Here is a 21401-nt window from a genome sequence, read left to right as displayed (position 1 = left end):
GCAGTGTCAAATTCTGCCTTCTACTCTGACTTCTCTTCAGATCTTATAGATCACCTTTTATTAATTCCCCCTTTTCTTGAGTGTTTTTACCTGAATGAAATGTGTCCTTGATTCTGAATAATGGTTCTTTTGGTTGCTTGGAGGAAGGAAAGAGATATGGATATGGGGGTGGGTGTAGAAACTAGCCCACCAAACAGAAGTAAACTTTTCATTTCTTGCTTCATGTGCTTTGGTCTCTGGTCCTGCCCAGCACTATCATGTGGCTGCCAGAAGGTTGTCTAGATGGGAAGGAGCCCCTTGATGTGAATGGAGTTCAGAGTTCTGGCACAGGTGGTGGAGCAAATTTGTTTTCGTTGTTGTTGTTGTTGCCCAGAGGGCGGGACTTGGAGGGAAAGGCCACCAATTAAAAGAAAATGGATTTTGACTAAACATGAGGAATAACTTTCACTCTGTAGCACTTGTCGCTGCTGTCACTCTCCACAAGTTTTCCTCATCTTCTCCTTCCCCAGCTCAGGAGATGGGTGGTCATAAATATTCACCAGAGTTACTACCAAATCTGACTCTGCTATGCATCAGGTCCCTCACCTGCAGACATCTCTGAGAAGGTGTAATCCCATTCTGTGATAACACAAGGCCTTATTACCGGGAGCCCCCACTTTGTGGAGCTTCCTACCCAGGGAGGGCCCTCTGGCGTCCATGTTTCCTCCTCTTTTTCATATCAAAATCGTCCCGTTTCATAAACATTTTTTGTTGTGTGCGTGTGTGAGCACACTTTGAATTTGCTTTAAAAAAGACCCACTGTGCCATTTTTGTTGTTTTATTTATAAGTGATGATAGGTTGGAGCAACTCTTTTGAAAATGGAATATAATTGTTTTAAATAACATTTCAAACTCCTGCCTGTGCAACATGACTTCCTTCTTCCCTCCCCACATGCACCCCCAGCTCTGTCCCAGAGGGTCCTCCAACTCCCTGGAGCAGATTGTGAGGAGCTCCACTGCACAGGCCAAAGCCTATTCTCATGCATGGACACCACTGGATATAGCCCAATAAAAATAAATAGTCATAAAAGCAGCGTTATCCTGTACTGATGTGTGGGTATATTTACCTTGAAAAGGTAAACATAAATACAAATTCAAAACAACTTAAGTTTGTGTTCATAGTGATGATACAGTCTGCACTTCTGCATTTGGTGCAACAAATCATAGTATGGGTAGCCTGATGCACTTCTGAATTTCTGGCAAGCTATTACATCATAGTGCTTGTGACTTTATGAGAGTCAAAGATACACAGAATACACTCTCAATTGTGTGTTCTGCACGTTTGTTCTTGTATGGCTTCTAATGTGTTCATTGCTTAGCATGCTTCATAATGACCAACCTCAAATATTGGTTTTAGTACCATTCTCCTAAGAGCCTAAGACCCCTCTTGTTCACGGGTGTATGCCTTGATCAGTTCTTGTATTACAAGGAAGCCGCCCCATGTATTGGAGGGAGGGAAAATTTGAGTACAGTAAGCCCACAACTTACACACTTAACTACAGGACATTCAGCTTTGCACACTTGACTCTTTTTTATAATTTGTTTAAAAATAATAATAATTGGTGGCAGGCGTCTGGGGGGGGGGGGAAGACTTTGGCAATCCCACCCACCACTGAACCCAATATTTTTTGACCATATGTGATTTTGGCTTTAGGTGTGATCCCTGAAATGTGACCCTGTGTTGCGGGCTGACTGTATTATATTAATGTAAGAAAACGTAATGTACGGTAGTCACAGGTTTGTACATGGGTGGCTATAGGAAGGAACATAAAATGGCAGCAGTTTGCTTTCCAGCCTGTAACCATCACAAAGCTGTACTGTTTCTGTTCCACTGCAGTTTGGTTTCCACCAAATACTAGGTTATTTGTCTGACTGCCCACTATTTTAATGCTACTGTTTGATGTAAGCTATATAGCATACGTTGTTTTTACATTTCATTTACATTAGAAATCAATGTTAAAAGAATCCATTAATTATGTATTGTTTGGGGACTTAAAACAACAGTGATGTTAGCAAATATAGGTCATATTTGTTGACTGATTTCCATTCGTGACCATAGACTAAGATGCAAACTATAGCAATTCCATTTCCTTTTCTTGTTCATTGGAAATTTCTGGCATCTATAGGTCTATGGTTCAGTCTTTGTGGTACTTTAGCCTTGTTTGAGACCTATATGAGCTGGACTTTCTAAAACATCATAGACCAAAAGTGGATTTGAAACAAATCTGCTTGATTAAAGTGTAACTTCTTTCCTTCTAATTTATATTTCTGCCTCTCCCCTGTTGATTGTAGGTAGGATTGTGGAAGAGCCATGCTAACCATAAGAATAATGGGACCTGTTTTATAAGCAACCGGAGACAATTAGCTAACGGTCAGTCCCAGACTTCCAAGTGCCTTCAAAGTGTTCTAAAAGAGGTTGAATTAATCCGAAGTTCTAGGGATGGACAAATTGAAGAAGCAATTAGGTTCAACCAAGAACTGGAAAAAGAACTGAGGAATTCTCACGAAGCTCTGGTCGCCCTGGAAGACTGCAACCGCAGTCTAAAGAGAGAGCAAGTGGAAATGAGGAAAAAGGTTGAAGAAGCACGGTATGCTGTCCTTAACAGCCTTGGAAAAGTAAAGGAACTCGAAGCTAAAGCCCATAAAATGCCACAGCTGCAGATATATATTCAGCAGCTAGAATCAGAGCTACAATATTATAGGTAAGCCTGAAATCGCCAAAAATAAATATCAGATGCAGCGTATATGTGTGGTTTGCAAACTCAGTTGTAAACGTCTTCTAAAATGTGGTGGGTAAAGAATTGGCCTCTACCTAGTTATTTTCTTAGTAGGGACTCTCAGCAAAGCGTCACTTATCTCCCTTCTAGTTAAGGCCACAGCAAGCATGATTTAGTGGGAACAGGAAAGACTATCAAAGAAAAGCCCAACACACCATTGACAAAAATCAGCAGATGTTAACAATCTAATTTAGGAGACATTATTAATGGTCTTGTGGGAGTTGATGTTTAGAAAAGGCAACATGTAATCTAATGGGAGAGGCTGTTTGGGGGGGGGGCGGAAACCACCAGCTGGTTATCATTAAGGGCATTGGTTGCAGGCTGCATTTTAGCTTTATGTGAATATTTGTACAGCGCTACCCATTGGGATTCCTCATGTTTTGGCACTTCATAACTTCTCTTTATGCTGTTATACCAAATATTTTGGGCCACGCTTGAAGAGATTTTCTCCAGGAAGTTAAGAATGGTCATTTATATTGCTGTTTTTTAGGTTAGGCAACAGCTGCTTTGTCAGGATGATCTTCTAAAGTGAACTGCATTTGTGGATTTGTCCATTTAAAACTAGTTTTAAAACTTGAAACTTAGTTATCAATATATTCACTGATCAAAACGGCAGTACGATGTGATATGTGCTAGCATCTCGTTATGTATATAGTTGTGAGCAATTATTCCCATTTCCCCAGTCATGATGAAAAGAGCTAAGTGATCCTGAGAAAGGGGATCATAACACTACATGGATGTACTATGGAAGCCTATTACAGTGCAATGCTATATGTATGCCTAGTCAGAAGGAAGTCCCATTCAGTTTACTGGGACTTGTTTTCCAGGTAAGTGCATATAGGATTCTTGATTTAATGACTTGACTTTCTTTGCCTTGCAGAGGTGGGGTGAAAATTTAAGAAGCAGTGAGCCACCTCTGCTTGAATTGTCGAAGGGCTGTGGCTCAGTGGTAGAACGTCTGCTCTGCATGCGGAAGGTCCCAGGTTCAATCCCTGGAATCTCTAGGGTGCCTAAGAAAGATCCTGGCTCCAAACCCTGGAGAGTTGCTGGATGTTAGTGTTCGTAGACAGTGTAGTGATAGATGGACCAATAATTTGATAAGGCAGATTCCAATGTTCCTAAGTAATTTGACATACTAGTATCAAGAAAGCCAGTGTGGTGTAGTGGTTAAGAGCAATGTACTCGTAATCTGGGGAACCAGGTTCGCTTCCCCGCTCCTCCACATGCAGCTGCTGGGTGACCTTGGGCTAGTCACACTTCTCTGAAGTCTCTCAGCCCCACTCACCTCACAGAGTGTTTGTTGTGGGGGGGGGAGGGAAAGGAGAATGTTAGCCGCTTTGAGACTCCTTCGGGTAGTGATAAAGCGGGATATCAAACCCAAACTCTTCTTTTCTTCTTAAGTCCTAAAGATCTGAAGTGGTGCATCTGATTGTATTAGCTGCGCAGTGCCCTTCCAACATAACCGTAAAGGAACTTTGAAATTTATTTATGCATGCAGGCACACATTTATTTATGCACACATGCATGCACGTACATTGGGGCTGTGTTTGGCACACTTATTTGCAGATGCAGTACATTTTTTAGGACTGGACTGTAAGTGCCATTAGTAGACTATAAATGTCTGCTTATAGTCCTTTTTTTAAGGATCAATCCTTTCTCATGGTTAAACTCAGTTCATTGATAAGCACCCTTAGGCTCCATAGATTCTGGAGAGACAAGCATCCATAGATATGTGTAGAATTATGGCTAGTGTTTACTACTGTAAAGAAGGCATTTTGCTTCTTTGTTCTATGCTCCACCGGTAAAACCAGATGATGACCCTCCAAGACAAAACGAGCCAAGGTCCATATCTCTCATTATTGCTGACATAGTACACTTGGCTCTCCAAACAAACTTAATAGTGACACCAATTGTGGATAGTACCGATTCCATGCCTGGTAGCCACTAAATAGGCTTTCACTCAAGACGGACTAAATCAGACACCAAAGCCAGAAGCAACTGAATAGACGGCTTTGCATTTTTTAATATACCTGGGAGCTCACTTTACCGTTTTTCTTAATAATGAGAACAATTACAGCATTAATTTGTATGGGGTATATCTGACCAAGCATGTTGTACTGAAATCTCATACAACCCTAATGTAAAGAGGGTTGAGGGGGGTTGTGGGCCAAATATCTTTTAGTTGGTTATTTCTAGTGGTTATTTCCAGTGTTTTTTTCTAGAAGAAAACACCTCTCTCATTCTCTTAGAGTGGCAATGGCACCCCGTTGAGAAGTGCCGGAATTGAGTTCCGGCTGAAAAAAACCCTGAAATCCCTGGAAAATTTCCAAAGTGGCCTAAAGTGCATGATGTGCTTAGACCACTCAAACATACTATATATGTGCTAGATGCATTTATACAAGTTATTCAAAAGCAGAGATTCTGAAATCTCTGAGCAACTACAATAGCCATTTCCCTCCGTAACCTGACATTTCCTTTCAGTCGGCTTACAAGAGTTCCAACTGAGTTATATGGGGAATCAAAGCTATTGTGTCCTGTAATTGTGAGGTAAAAGAAATTTTAAAAATAGCCCAGTGCCATTTTTATAAACATTGTATACATTCTCATCTAGGGGTCTGCAGTAATGAAAGAGTTTGTTAAATGGTTGGGGTTTTTTAAAAAAGTTAATCAAAGCTTTTGTCATTGGCAAGTGGATTCTTTGGACTTTCATCCCAATTGTAAGCACATTTCTTAAAATTTAGTTCCATTAATTTTAGTGGTGGACAGTTTCCAGTGCTGTGTAGAATTGGGGCACTGTACAATTGTCAGAAGTGGGTGTTGACCAAGAATGCCCTTTGCGTCATTGTTGGGAGAAAAAAGGCTTGCAAGTGGGTATGTACTGGCCTCGGTATTGAGGACTGAAGCTCAGCTCTAGAATCTTGCCAAGTTGTTTTTCCATAGTTAATGGTGCATGAAATTCATCTTTTAAGAAAAGGGAGATTAACTGGTTACAGATCAATGGGAAATGAAGCCTGGGCTTGCCCAGGGAACACTTCAGAGAGCTACAGCAACATGACAATCTATGGCTGGAGTGTTTTATGTGTGCAGCATGTGAGTAAAGGCATCTTCCTTGTAATAAATGATCAGCTTATCTCAGGCCTGGTAGGAGGAAAATGTGAAAGCGTGGGGTTTGGGAAATTCAGAATATGGCTTCCAATGTACAGTGCAGCAGGACCCATAGAATCTTTAGTTCAAAAGAGAGAGGAAGTGAAAGAGGAAGTTTATATGTAATTTAATAAACTGTAGAATTGTGGAAGAAACTGTAGGAAGCAGAATACTGTATGTGCTTACCTCTATCCAGTTAGGGCAGGTGTGGCTCAGATCTCTATTCACACTTTATTATTTGATGAGACAGCTCTTCCCCCTCCCTTCCTTCTTTTTTATTTTTGGAAGCCCCTTTAGAAGCTTCAGAATTTAATGGCAGAAGAGGGGAAAGGAAACAGGATACACAAGAGCAGGCCATGCTTCCTATTCTGTGTGCTGCTTTGTTGTGATGCCCAAAGCGAAGAGAGGTGTTAAGCTTGTTTTGTATTAACAGCTTGCACATTTTACCACTGAAGGAGTTTCAAAGTTTATGTTTTCAGCTGTTCTTCTGGCCGTTGACTTGCAGAAAGCAGATGCGATTGGTGCAGAGTCACCTCAAAGCCCTCCAGAGCACAGACCTGTGCTTCCAGCCTATAGTTGAAAACATTCTGTTTGTTTTAGCTTTTGCTGTTTCTTAGAAGGCCATCAGTCACTGTTTGCAGCTAATCCTTTGATTATTAGATTGTCTGCTGGAACTTCAGCCTGGGAGTGAATTACCCTTGTATTGGCTGGAGGCTGCATTAACCTGAGCTGGATAGGACACAGTGAGAGCTATATAAAAGGAAGCACTCCGTGTTTCAGGGGTCAGGATCATGTTTCTCTGAAGTGGGCCCAGGGGCTGATAACCTTGTTTATTTATTGTGCTGAGAAACCAGGTGAAACTAGAGCACTTTCATGAAGAATGTCCATGGAAAGCATTAATTATAGCAAAATGTTTCCATTGTGGTTTTGCAGCACAGGAACAACACCACCGCTGCTACCTAAACTGGGTGCACGCCATACATTTAAAGCACATGGCTTCCCCTGAAGAAACATGGGAACTGTAGTTTGTCAAGGGTGCTGGGGATTGTAGCTCTGAGAGGGGTAAATGACACCCGTTTGCTCAGTCCACATGGCACTGAGGCAGGCTGGAGGACAGAGGCTGAAGAAAAGATCACGTGTTCCCTTGTCCATCAGATGGGAACTCTAGAACCAGCATTTTGTTATCGTGTCTGTTTTGAAGTTAATTTATTTGAGAATTTACCCTTCCATGATGCTAAACTGTGAATATGTTGCAGGAGAGTCGAGTGGTACAATTCTTCCCTAGTTTTTCCCCACCTTCTTTAAATCTTGCTGTTCTTGGAGTTTGTCTTTCACAGCATATGCACAAAAGTTGGTTATAGCATGAAAGCAAGTAAGTATTGCCTTGGAGGGACGCGGGTGGCGCTGTGGGTTAAACCACAGAGCCTAGGACTTGCTGATCAGAAGGTCGCGGTTCGAATCCCCGCAACGGGGTGAGCTCGGTCCCTGCTCCTGCCAACCTAGCAGTTCAAAAGCACGTCAAAGTGCAAGTAGATAAATAAGTACTGCTCTAGCGGGAAGGTAAGCGGCGTTTCCGTGTGCTGCTCTGGCTCGCCAGAAGCGGCTTAGTCATGCTGGCCACATGACCCGGAAGCTGTCTGCGGACAAACGCAGGCTCCCTCGGCCAATAAAGCGAGATGAGCGCCGCAACCCCAGAGTCGGTCTAGACTGGACCTAATGGTCAGGGGTCCCTTTACCTTTAAGTATTGCCTTGCCATCCACGGAGACAAATCTCTCGAGTACTCTACCTGTTTAAAGTTTCATGTTGGAAGGGGTCACAAATAGCAGTAGGATTAAGGGGTTTGGGGGAGTCCTCAACCATTATTCCAATTTAATTAATTTAAAGCCAGAGGTGGGCAGAATAGATGGGAATCTACTGGTGGATATCTGGGTGATTTGTGCAGTCTTGTCAAGGATTTCTTGCTTAATTGTTCAGCAACAGCAGCAACTCCCCCACCCCAATTTAGGTTGCTGCAATTAAAAAAGCTTTTTTGGGGAAAAGGAATGGATTTTTGTGAGAAAGGACAGTGAGCTCACTTCTGCCACAAAAGGACAGTGAGCACACTAATTTGTATTTGGCTTCTGTTGGTGAACCTGTGAGTTCTAGGGGGGAAAGCAAAGTAGATCTTGCTAGCTTGGAGTCATGTAGACGTTACTAGCTTAAAACACAGCATGCTCCATTACATCGCCTCTGATGTCATGATCTCCACCTCCTTGATCCGAGAACCAAGGTCTGCAAGTTTTCTCTCTGATCCTTAAGGGCTCTCAGTTGTTGTGCCATTTCTTTCATTGTATTAAGAGAATAGTCTGCCTGAGTTCCTCTGGTGGCTAGCTGCCATTTTGGAAGCACTTAGAAGAAGAAGAGCTTGGACTTGATAATCCCGCCTTTCACTCCCCTTAATGAGTCTCAAAGTGGCTAAGAATCTCCTTTCCTTTCCCTTCCTCTCCCACAACAAACACTCTGTGAGGAGAGTGAGGCTGAGAGACTTCAGAAAAGTGTGACTAACCCAAGGTCACCCAGTAGCTGCATGTGGAGGAGCAGGGAAATGAACCCAGTTCGCCAGATTAACTACTACACCACGCTGGCTCTCAGCAGCTACAGCAGATGGAGACCTCTGGGAGGTGTTTTTATATATTAGTCTAAAAAAGTCAATAAGATAGGAATCTTTACCTTTGCCTACTTCTACTACAGCACAACATACCCAGAGCCGCTGTTTATTTCCAAATCGGTATACGCAGGTCTTTGTTGTGGGCCAGAATCGGTCAAAATTTTGAGGAGCTCCACCACTGCATGTCTTTCGACAAGTTCTGCCTTCTTCACAAATTTCATTCCTTAAATTTCTTTTCAGTGAATATATTCAAGGAGGTGTCAAATTTTGTCTTCTCTCAGAACAATTCCATACTGTTTTCATCTTACTCAAGTGGGACCTGAAACAAGATGTTGAAGTGTGGAGTACTCCTGTCCAGGTGTACTCCATACCCTTTCCCAGGATACTCTGCAGAGCTGGACATTTAATGAGGAACACTGAGACACGTGCCTTAGGCAGCAGATCACAAAGAGTGGTGGATTATGCCCAGCCTATTTGCCACCCATAGACCTGCCCTGACTCCCTGCTGCTGCCACCAACTCTGTGACTAGCTGCTACCTGCCCCCACCCCTGTGGCTGTTAGTGCCATGGCAGCTGTCACCACCTCCACTAATAATCTCCCTCTTGAACAGGCACTACAATTCCCATCATCCCCGACCACTGGTCCTGTTAGATAGGAATGATAGGAACTGTAGCCCCAAAACATCTGGAGGGCCAAGTTTGGGGATGCCTGCTCTTGAATGTGGCTAGATGCCATATTGGCTGCATAAGGATCTATACTTGGGAAATGAGTTAGCTATTGGCTTATATAATTTACTGATAAATTGACAATGGTGCTGTGGGCATGGACGTTTTGATTGCTGTATTTAAAGCTGAAAGAGAAATGTGGAACTGGGAAATGAAAATATGAATACTTAAGAACAGCTGACACGGCTACCATAAATAAATACCATAAATATGATCACTTTCAAGGTTAATGGGAAAACACACTGAATGGGTGTTGAACTAAGCACAGATTTCTCATTTTCAGTTTTACATTTCAGCTGTTTACAACAAACCTCCAGCCTTTTCTAGCTGATTGCACCTCCATTCTTTTTTTCTTGCCACCCTCATCCCCTCCATTGTTCCCATGGTCTGAGTGTAGTTTATAATTAATTTGCATGCTGAACATCAAAAAAGAAAAAGTGATTTCATGTTACGTGAGTGCATTTTCTAGTCTGTTAACTTCAGTTATAATGTTGAGCTGTAAAGAGTATCCATTATATACTAAGTTATCTAGAATAAAGAATAAGAGTGTATTATGTGTGAGCTAATCACATTTTCAATATGTCAGCCTTATCTATTGTTGTCCTTATCTGTTTAACATGACAACTGGACAAAGCAAAATCTACCCTTCACAAGCCTTTTCAGTTTTGGAAATTTTATGGAAGTTGCATTTTGTTACACAGCATGTTATTTTTAGGTAAGATTGCTAGACTTCTAATTAAATCTCCCATTTTCTCATTTGTTCTTTGTAAAAAAAAAAGGCTGGGGGGCATTGACTTACTTGGGTTGGAGCAATTCCATGGAAGCACAATATAGCGTCACCCACTGTTCATTCAATCAGTTCTACATTTGCACAGTCTGAGAGATTCCATAAGCCTGTGTGGGAGCTGTTCGTTGCACATATTGTAACTGTCACTTAGCAACCTGCATTGTGATGCACACCTTCTCTGTGCTAAACACTAAGGCTGTGGAGCACGAATGGAATGGGAAATGGGGACAAAAAAACCTTGCAGGCCAAAGGATCAAGGGAATTTTGTCACAGTGTGTGTGGTACATTCTTCACCATAACAAAGAACCTTACAAGGTTCTGCCTTAAAAAAGAGAGAAAAGAATAAAGTATGCATATATCAAGAATTAGAATGCATACCATGTATATTTCTTTCTTTTTCTTTTGCTTTCTGAAAGCCATTTTCAGTTTATTTGCTTTTATAACCATTGTACTTTGTTTTGTTTAGTATTTTATGCGAAGTTCTATTTTGCGATTAATCATGTACTACCAGTGCATTGGGTTGTATATGATGTTAGTTGGAACAGTCCTATTTAAATTAATGGACGTTGCTAACTTTGGTTCATCAATTTCAGTGGGACTTCTCTGAGTAGAACTTAGCTGGATACAGTTGCCTGAAGATGATAAGTAGGAAGGTCCAGTTATGTTTCTCTGTTGACTCTATGGCTTCTTGTATTTTTCTTCAGGAAGTGATCTTATTTATGCAGCTGATGTTTCCCATCTTACATGTGTGAACTGGAACTAACAGTGATACAGCATCAGAAACCTAAATTTCCATGTTCTTAGCATAAAACAAACACATACTTCACTTCTACTAGGAATGTTCCAGTTGCCAGGTTCATCGTATGCAGTTCTGAACGTTTGTGGTTTAGCAACAGAGTGCAACTCCTGGTTTGTGATATAAGAATATAAGTAAAACAATAAAAGCCTTTCCAGGCTTTAAGCATTTTCATGATACCAACTGTATCATGCTGAATGCACTTGAATAGTATCAAACTACAAACACATGGCAAGTTGATGAAGATTACAAAGGAGTGGAGCAATTGCAATTGCCACATTGCATTGTAGAATACCAGCTCTGCAAAACTACTGAAAATTTGCACCCCTCCTTTTAGGCAACTACTGCCTTCTTGTTTAATAACCAAGGAATTTTAGCACTCGCATCTCAATACCTATAGTCACTGAAAGTTTGGACATTCCCTGTAACATCTAATCTTCGTGTCCCTATTTGTGCAGCTGAAAATGATCCAATAATGGCTTTTAGCCCTGATTAAACTTTGAGAAGTCTCTGATAAGTTAATGCTCAAGAGACTGGGAACACACACAGTAGATGTGCATGCTATTGATGGAGATGCTCCTGAGTTTCCTGGGTGTACAGAATGCTGGGCCTTGGGCCAAATGCATAAAAGTGATCCATATGGTCTTGTGATTGAATGGTCCTTTGAAAATGCCTCTTTAGAACCTACTGAACGCTTCTATGTGTCTGTGACAAGCTATGGAAAGTTCCCACTTTCCAGGTACTAGCTGACAGCCCCTATCATTGACATGGATGATAGAGGTGCTAAGTACTAGGTAGCAGGTGGCTTTGGAAAACCTCCAGAGATTTTTTTATTTTTTGCCACAGAACAAGATGAAGGTTGAGTGCTCTGTTGTGATGGAGTGTTTGTTTTCATAGTGCAGTGATTTAGTGGCGACTCATGATGTCACATTAGTCATAACACAGAGAAATTGGCACACAGTGCGTATCTGCTCTGTTTTTTACTCTCTACGCTTGACACGACCCCCAACCCAGTATACTTGGCAGTTGTTCATATAACACACTGGAGGTATTTAGTAAAGCATGTTGTGAGGTTAGCCAACTTTTAAGGTCTGGGAGATTTGAGTTTAGCTACTGGTTGCTTGAGTTAAGAATAATTGAAAATTCTTCACAGCAACCCAGTAGGTCTAGCATTGTGTTTAATGTCAGACTTGAAAGAAGCCGTTGAAGATGAAAACCAGCCTTTGGCCACCTGGTGCCAGCCAGATGTTTTGGAAAGCTGATGTAAACAATCCAGCTTCATGTAAAGCAAAAGCATCAGCTTATGCTATTTTGGATTGTAAATAAGAGAACACGGTGCCTAGACTTACATTACAGTACTTGGCAATGAAACTTGCTGCAGAATTAGGTGGAGGAAGTTGAACTCAAGACCCTATGCATGCTGATAGCACTATATAAGTAATGAAAGTAATATTGGGATTTTGAAAAGGAACAGGACCAACTTCGGCACGGGAGCAAAGAGGATGTCTTTGGCAACTTCTACCCAAGAAGCCCAAAACAAGATCTAAAGAGGTTGGTCTTTCTCACAAACAGTTGCATACACACAAACCAGGCTGCACATGCAAATGTTGGCATCCGTCTGGCTCAAGAGACAATGCAGTGCTCTTCTGGGGGTGAAGCCAAACTGCTGGGTTAGCACCGAAATGACCTCCCCAGTGTACAAGGCTGGGCAGTGTGTGTGGAGGTCCTAGGCTGCCCAGACAACAATTCTCTAAAAATCATAAGGTGACTTTTCATAAAAGTGAGTTGCTGTGGAAAGGGATGGAGCCAAGGTTCATTCTCTTCCTCAAAATACTCAATGGCAAAGTCCAGATTCTGGGTTTTTCACCTGCTTTTAAATAAGCGTGATAGCCCGGTTTGCATGTTTATCTCTACAGTGGTACCTCAGGATAAGTACTTATTTCGTTCCGGAGGTCCGTTCTTAACCTGAAACTGTTCTTAACCTGAAGCACCACTTTAGCTAATGGGGCCTCCTGCTGCCGCCGCGTCACCAGAGCACGATTTCTGTTCTCATCCTGAAGCACTATTTCTGGGTTAGCGGAGTCTGTAACCTGAAGCGTATGTAACCCGAGGTACCATTGTATTCTGGTAGCAGGAAATATACATCTCCTCTGTCCTCTCCAGCCCCTCAATCCCTGTTTTCAATTTAAGCAGGTGAACTTGAGGGTGCAACATTAATGAATTTGTGAATCATCAGGCGGGTCTATACAGGCTGCTACTTTTATTATTGTGTGAGTTAATTCAATTTCTTCTCTTTCCACTCAAGAAACTCTTAGCTGGCTGCTTGCATCCTGATTCTGGCTTCATTTCTGCCCTTCAGTGGAGCTGGAGTACTTTATGATATCCCTATGATTATGCTGTTTCTTCCTTCCTTTGAATGCTTTGTTTCTTTTCTCTCATTTCTTTTAACATAAAAATAATACGAAAAAAAGACAAATCCAGAAATAGCAGGGCAGCATCTTCAAAAAGGGACATGGTGTAGAATTCCATATAAATAAAACACTGCGTTTTGCAAGAAGATGGATTGTGCAGGGATTCAAATCTCCCAGGATGTAGAGTAGTATTAATCATTGGCGAAGTGTTCTTGAGTGGACAAACCGCATGTGAACAAATCATTGCAGGGAATCCTTATGAGATGATACCTATCAGAAAAGCTATTATGAATGTGCACAGATAGAGGTCATGCATTGGGAAATGGTACTGGAAGCAGAAGAAACCACATTTGCTATTTTCTCCATTCTTATTCTAGTAGCTTGTGTGCATGTGTGTTAGTTAATGTTTGGTCGGATCTGGTAGTAGCACACAGCAGAGGTCATGCACTAGAGAGCCCATGTGGAGTGGTGGTCGGAACTAGGACCTGAGAGGCGAGAGTTGAAATCCCAACTCAACCATGAAGCTTGATGGGTGACTTTGAGTCAGTCAGTCTGTCCCTCAGCCTAATCCAGGCATAGGCAAACTCGGCCCGCCAGATGTTTTGGGACTACAACTCCTATCATCCCTAGCTAACAGGACGAGTGGTCAGGGATGATGGGAATTGTAGTCTCAAAACATCTGGAGGACCGAATTACCATATGCCTGGCTTAATCAATCTCATAGAGTTGCTATAAGGATAAAATGGTGGGGGGGCTCTCCCACCACCTGCAATTAGGTAAACTTGGCTCTGCTGGGAGGAGGAGCCCCTTGCTTCTGGGTGGGAGGTCTAGCAAGCTGTTTTCGATCACAGCCCTCTGAAACCTGGTGCCTGTGCTGACAAATATCAAAACACAAACAGCTGTTAAATTAAATGGGCAGTTGCTAGGGAAACAGAGAACTTTTCTGTGACCAGGCCCAATATTGTCATACACACTTCCCCCTTCCAATATGTACCAAACAAAATTCTGCTTATTCAGTCTCTTTCTGTTGCTCTCTAGCTGAGAACTATCTCACATTTTCTTATCTTAGAAGCCTTGGGCATTTTCTTTTTTTAACTTGAAAGCTTATCACAATCAGGCTTGAGAAGCCATATTGTAGACAAATCATGACAAAAAGTATATAATTGATTCTGAAGTGAAATTGGAGCAGACCCAGTGAGCAAAGACACATTTCCCCCTGAAGTTGGAACAGTTTCCTTAAAACAACTTAATTCAGAATATTGATTTTGCCAAAGACTCTAAGAGGTTGTGGACCCACTTGCAGTGTGCCCCATAGGCAGAGTCATGAAGTGATAATGGGTGGAACAAACTTGACACAACTTTCTGGAGTTAAGACTCAGCCACAACTTTATTGATTACAGATTTAGGTAGGCTTTGGCTTAGGCATCGGGTGTTTATCCTATATCAGCCTTCCGTGGGAAGGCTGAAGTTTGGACATGGTCATGCCTGGGTTATGGACCACCTCAAGACACAGGTCAACTAAGCTGGTCCTCCCCAGGCTGATTCCAGAAGTTCTATGGCACTTCTACACCCACTTGGCTTCAGGACAGAAACTTCAACTCAGACCCCTTTACTAGGATACCCAGAGATTGGTTATAGATGCAATAGCACCTGATATTGGACTGAAAAAAATCTGTGTTTTGCTTTTGTAAAGCAAAGAACACAAAGCATCCGATTCTACAAAGATTGCCTCCTGTCTTCCTATCCCTTGCATGCAAATCTGATTTTTAAAAAATGGATTAAAGTCTTACTGATACTGGAGATATAGCAGTTAACCTTTTAGATCATTTAACAGATCTGAATGTTCTGTTTGCCAATGTAAAGAAACTTTGTTTTTGATGACAGCCAAAAGTCATGGGTGTACAGCCTGCACGCTTTCTGACTGCGAGGTACCCTGATGAAACTTTAATGCCATTTGTCAACAGATATCCTTTTATTGTATACAGGAAACAAGCAAGAGTTAGATAAGCTAAAAATAATCCTCAGGCTCAGCAGGGGCTCCATTGGAGAAGCCCACATGTGGAGGCACAGAACATTATATGTGGAAGAGACTTCTGAGCTGATCCCCCAACCTGTCCCTCTGTCCCCTCGGGGTTCCTTTATAGAGGAAGAAAAGACGATAGTAAAAGGCCGGCGGGGAGAAGAGAGTGCAGTTTGGTTCATTACTGTGAAAAAGAAGCTGTCAATGTGTCACTTTCTTTCATTCTTCCTCCCTTGCCAGGCCTTTCTTGATCCAGGGAATGGAGACTTAAATCAAACAGTCAGGATGAATGATGAAACCGCACAGTGTGTGTAAAACAAAACAAAGAAGAAGAAGAAGAGGGCAACCAAGAGCGGGGCTGGATGTGGGGCACCATCTGGAGGCAGTGGAGAACAGTCCGCTGATTGTTTCCTTTATTTCGCTGAGGGCAGAGTCTGGTAGTTGAAAGGCCTTGGTGGGGAGGCATTCTCTTGTCTCTGTGTAACAAACAATAGCCAGGCCTTGTAAAGCCCCGGCATCTTCGAAGCACAGGTACTGTTTTTTTATGGTACGATAAGACCAGAGGAGCAAAGAAGTAGCATTCCCTATCAGTCTTCTAGGTTGGAGGGACAATGCCTTCAGTTTTTAAAATGGAGCCTGATAGGTCCTTCTGTGTAGACTCTTACTTGTTTGTGTTTCTATTTACAGTCGTACCTCCATTTACGTAACCCTCTGGTTACGTAAACTTTGGGATGTGCGCGCAGCAAACCCAGAAGTATTTTACCGGGTTTCGACGCATGTGCGGAAGTGGTCCTCAGGTTGTGGAAACCTTGGGATCCGACCGGACCTCCGGAAGGGAGCTCGTCCGCAACCAGAGGTACCACTGTGTTTATTTTGCAAAGACATTGGTTCTACAGGTTTCTTGCAGCATATGCAACCTGGTGCAGAGGCACATTTAAGGGAGTGCGACCCATTTGCCCACACTGGGCACCAAGTCGAGAGGGTGCAGCAGGGGGCACCGCAACAATGTCTAATGACAGGGTGGGCACCAAATTTTGGCATCTCAGGGCGCCGCTGAAATTTTGATGCCCAAAGTCTGCCATTTCCTGGTGCCCTCCTTGTTCAACTTCTACATTTCCTTTTAGTCCAAAACATGTGGAAGGCATCAGGCTGGCAAAAATTGGTATATGCTATAAAGATTGCTTTATGGAGATGTTGCAAAATATAGTCTCTTACAAAATCCTTTGCAAGCTGTAAGTGCAATGTATGTTCTAAATTGCCAGTGGTAATAATCATAATGTTTCCAAATAAATAAGCACTGAAACCTCCTTGGGAAAATGGGGTTGGGAGTCTGGGCCTCGCAACAGAAAAGGCCCCATCTCCGGTAGCCACCCACTTAGCCTTTGAAGGTGCCTGAAGCTAGGCCTCAAATAATGTCTCAGCAGGTTAATACAAGCAGCCCTCCCTCAGTTTGCAAAGTAGTTCATCAGGAGTGTGTCACTTCCAGACGTAAGAAACACTAAGATTAGAAGCCTGTTGGTGAAGTTGCCAGAATCTCTTGTGTGTTGTTTGGAGATCAGGACTGTTAATTTACCTTTGCTTATTTTTATTGTTTTCTGACTGTTTTTAATATATTTTTCTGGATGTTTGGGGTTTTTGAAATTTTGAGGGGTTTTTTTAAAAAAAAATTAAGTTGCTGAGTTACTTGGAATGCTTCTGTGGAAAGGCAGACTATAAATGTGATAAATTGAGCAGGGTATTTTTTTACCTCTTTTTAATGCATCTGTTGATACCACAATGAACTGTGTCATTACGCAAATATGGCAGTTCTGTGGCTCATAGTTTCCTCAACTGTGTGCGGTCTAAACTCCCCTCATTATTGTTCACAGCCTGCCTCCACTGAGCAACCAGCAGAAGGACTTTTCCTGTGTTTACATTCAGCCTCCACAAATCCTAGCTTGTCATTACTTAGCAACAACTGCCATTTAAAACAAACTTGTAAGTTTCCAGCCAAGCTATTTCCAAACCATGGCTTATGAAGCTGGCTTGTTCAACTAATCCAAGTTTGATTTAAACCAGTGTTTCCCAAACTTTTTTGGGCAACGGAACACCTGTTTACTGAAAAAAAATCTCGCGGCACACCACCATTAAAGCCCCGCCCCGTGACGTCAGCGCGCAGCGTCACGCCGGGAGGGACGCACGAAAGTGAAAGTTTTTTCCCTCCCCCCTCAGTCCCTCGCTCGGAATTCAGCTCGTTTGGGGCATCGCTCCGGCTGCTCCCTCTCCCGCCGCGCAGGAGCGATGCCTCTCTCTGGCTCTCCCTCCGCGCAGTCTACGGAGACAAAGCGAGAAATGTAAGACTAAATCTAAGTGAATCAATAAGAAAGGAGGATATGATGGTATGTAAATTAGACGGGCAGGTTGAGATGACAGGAGGGGCTGGGATGGATGCGGCTCTGTAGGAGAGAGGGGCAACCCGGGCAGCGGCTGAGAAACCCGCTGCGTCCGCCGGTTTCCACTTATTCTGCCCCGCGTGGGGAAGAAGGCGGGAGGCCTGTGGCAGGAGCTCCGCCCCGAGGGTTGTCTTCTGCTGCGCCGGGTGAGAGGATCCGTCGCTAAGCCGGACACACGCACGCTCTTCTCCGCCCAGAGGTTCGGGAGCGCACGCAGCTCGGGCTCGGCTGAATCTCCCACCAAGCGCCTCCTGCTCGCCGCTGCTCTTGGCTCCAGCCTCCCTCGCTTTGCGCGCCGAGCGGCTCCTCGCCGCCGCCGCCCCGCCTCTCGCCGCCCGACTCGCCCGCCTCCCTCCAGGCATCTCGCGGCACACCAGCCGATGTCTCACGGCACACTCGTGTGCCGCGGAACACCGGTTGGGAAACACTGATTTAAACCACAAGCCCTGGTTTGTACATAATAACAAACCAGGTTTAGTGGATATTGAAAGTAAACACAATAGTAGGATCCTCCCTTCTCTCTCTCTCTCTCTCTCTCTCTCTCTCCCTCTCCCCCCCCCCCCGTGTGTGTGTGTGTGTGTGTGTGTGTGTACATGATCCCAAGGTTTGGTCAGACTTAGTCTGGCTCACACATGTAGCACTAACCTATGGTTTAGTGTTTTGTACAAAACAGCCCATTGATTTGAGTACTGCATTTGGTTTTCTGTTTTCAGCTTTTTTATTAAAAAAATAAAATAAAGGCCACTTAAAAAGTAGCAGGTTATATTTAACTTCCTTGTATCTTTTATTTTTTTTTCAAGATTTGAGAAACTCATTTAAATTCTTTCTTGCCTAGATTAAAGGCTCCATGGTTAGTACTGTTAAAAGGATGAAAGAACAAACATTTGCAATGTATTCTTTTATTCATCCCAGAAAATAACTGAAAAAAATTATATGCACCAGAGCTTTCCATTGTATTGTGTTGGGTTTATAGTTTCCTGTTCTCTTTCTGTGCATGTCCCTCTCTGTGTGTGAACAAGTCATTCATATATATATATATATATATATATATATATATATATATATATATATAAATTCATAAAACAAATGTATGCATACACACACAAAATATTTGTGTGTGGGTGTGTGGGTGTGTGTACACATCCTGTAGACAGATGAAATATGGTCCACTGGCAATTTATTCTGCATAATTTTGGCTGTGTTCTTTGCAGCATATTTATTAATTTATATCTGCTAGAAAAAGCTCTGATATTCCATATATCAATATGTTGTAATGGACATTGGCTACACCCCCCCCTCAATGGCATGCATAGTTTTCTGCCTCTAAACAGGTTTAAAGATCTGGTTCAACTTTCCTTCAGGAGACAAAATGATAATTTCTAAATATAAAAATGAAATTCCTTATTATTTTAAGGTACTCATTCTTGAGATCCATGTTGGTGCATATATATATGCGCACCGAGATCCCTGTTTAGGGCAAGTCTTTGGTGAGAGAACCACAGTAGAGATTTAAAATCACAAAATATGCAGCAAAGTAAAGTGTGGAAATATAGGTTGTTGGACCTTTAAAATACGCCCTTCCAAGTGAATTGCAAAATGTCCCCTTAAAAAATTTCTTTCCAAAGTTTTCTCATCCCTCAGCATAGGAAAAAGACCACATGCTTGGTATGTTAAAAATTGGTTTACTTACAAACTCTTCAAAGGTCAGGTTCATGTGCTGCAGAAAAAGTTGCCCAGGCAGTAGCTAGCTTAGCTAGAAGTGGTAAAAGTTCCTAGTTTATTGGTATGGGAACTCAAGAGAGGCTTGTTAAAGCTATGTGGCTGGAAGGAGCAGCTCAGAGCTCACACACTGAAGTTCACATGTCGACTGGAGGAGAATAAAGCTTGATTACCTAGCTCCTCCAAAGGTGAGGGGAAGCGGACATAAGCCTGGCAGCTTACTTTATGGTATTAACTCTGTCACGTGTGACATAAGCATGATGGTTATACGAGTCTGGTTATCCCACAATCCAGAGATACTGTTAAGTTAAAAATACATATTTTTAATACATACATGTAAACACACACAGAAATAATGGTCTGGAAAGAATAAAAAGAAAATCTAGAGTGAGTCTGGAATCCAGGCAATGTGCAAAGATATCAACTGCTTCCTTTGTATTAAATGGCAAGAAGCAATAGAACTGAATTCCAACCAGCATTTTGCTAGTACCTCACTCCAAATAAGCTAGCTCAGTTACTTCATGTAGATACAGTGGTACCTCAGTTTACAAACACTTCGGGTTACAAACACTTCAGGTTACAAACTCCACTAACCTGGAAGCAGTTGCTCCGGGTTGCGAACTTTGCCCCAGGATGAGAACGGAAATCATGTGCCAGCAGTGCGGTGGCAATGGGAGGCCCCATTAGCGAAAGCATGCCTCAGGTTAAGAACAGTTTCAGTTGGAATCGGACCTCCAGAACGAATTAAGTTTGTAACCCTAGGTACTGCTATATTAAAAAACAAAATGGGGGACAAGCCTGTGGGGACACCATAGTGCAAAGGCTATGGCATCAAACCATAGCCCCCCCCCCAACCTGACAGGCCCAGAACCACTGCAATACACAATGCCTGTAAGGCTCACTTAACCAGGCAGAATAATTTAACAATCTATGGTATTTAAAGCAGCTGAGAGGCCGTATAGGTCAAAAGAACATCAGAAGAGCCTACAGGATCAGGCCAGTGTTCATCTAGTCGAGCATCCTGTTCTCACAGTGACCAACTAGATGCCTATGGCAAGCCCCAAAGCAGGAACTGAGCACAACAACACTTCTATCCTATGGTCACCACCAACTGGTATTCAAAGACAGACAAGCTCCAACAGTGGAGTTATATTTTAACTAATCAGCCACAGCGGTCTTAGTCCCATATCCCGGCCAAAAGCCCAATGGAGATAGGTCTAGATAATCATTAACTGTGATGTGTCCAGAGTTGTGAGACCACTACGATATATTTCGGCCTAGATTATGTGATTCTAATCACACTTCTATGAAAGCTCTGAACTTCCTAGAATATCACCTGCAGGTGGTGTTTTAATTTCTTCGGAACGATTTGTTTTGGCCATCCTTACATTACGGTCATGTTCAGTCGTGGTATCTTCCTGTTTCCCATCTTTAGAAGGTGGCTGCCTCTCTATTTCTTAGATATGTATAGCACACCATTCTTCTCAAATGTGAATAAATGTTCCATTGCTATTTCTGGGCGAACCCTTTCCTACCTATCTTCTAGCAATCCTAATTTATTGCTGTTTTCAATTACGTTACTTAAAACCTGGAGTTGTCTTTAAAGTTGTTTTGTTTTTGGAATTTGTATTGCATTTCTTGTGTTTCCTTTTAGTTAGGAAATGTAAATTGCTTTGAGATTTCTGTTGAAATGCGAAGCGGTATGTAAAATTAAATAAACATCATTTCTAAAACTGACACCTGCTTTCACTTCCTCAATCAGAGGCTGAACTCCCCATTCACGTGCATTCAATATGTGTGTGACTGCGCATACATGCATTGTGCCCAGCCCTGAAGTGACTCCAAAATATCACAGAAAGGGGTGGGGTGGGCAGAACGGAGTGTTTGCACACTTTTTCAAAT

The 21401-nt window shown here is 42.5% G+C and overlaps 1 protein-coding gene across 8 annotated transcripts in view; it reads left to right on the top strand.

Moving 5' to 3' along the window:
• EFCC1 (EF-hand and coiled-coil domain containing 1) overlaps positions 1-21401 on the top strand; it is a 62194-nt gene that overhangs the window by 1307 nt on the left and 39486 nt on the right. For all 8 annotated transcript variants that reach the window (XM_083488990.1, XM_083488987.1, XM_083488989.1 and 5 more), the window contains exon 2: positions 2332-2741. In XM_083488990.1, coding sequence (XP_083345116.1) covers positions 2332-2741 — 410 coding nt within the window. The remainder of the gene's footprint in view (positions 1-2331; positions 2742-21401) is intronic.

This window comes from Podarcis liolepis (assembly GCF_965112155.1).
Source record: "Podarcis liolepis genome assembly, chromosome: 2".
NCBI classification, from domain to species: domain Eukaryota; kingdom Metazoa; phylum Chordata; class Lepidosauria; order Squamata; family Lacertidae; genus Podarcis; species Podarcis liolepis.
This window is presented reverse-complemented; position numbering and strand designations above follow the sequence as displayed.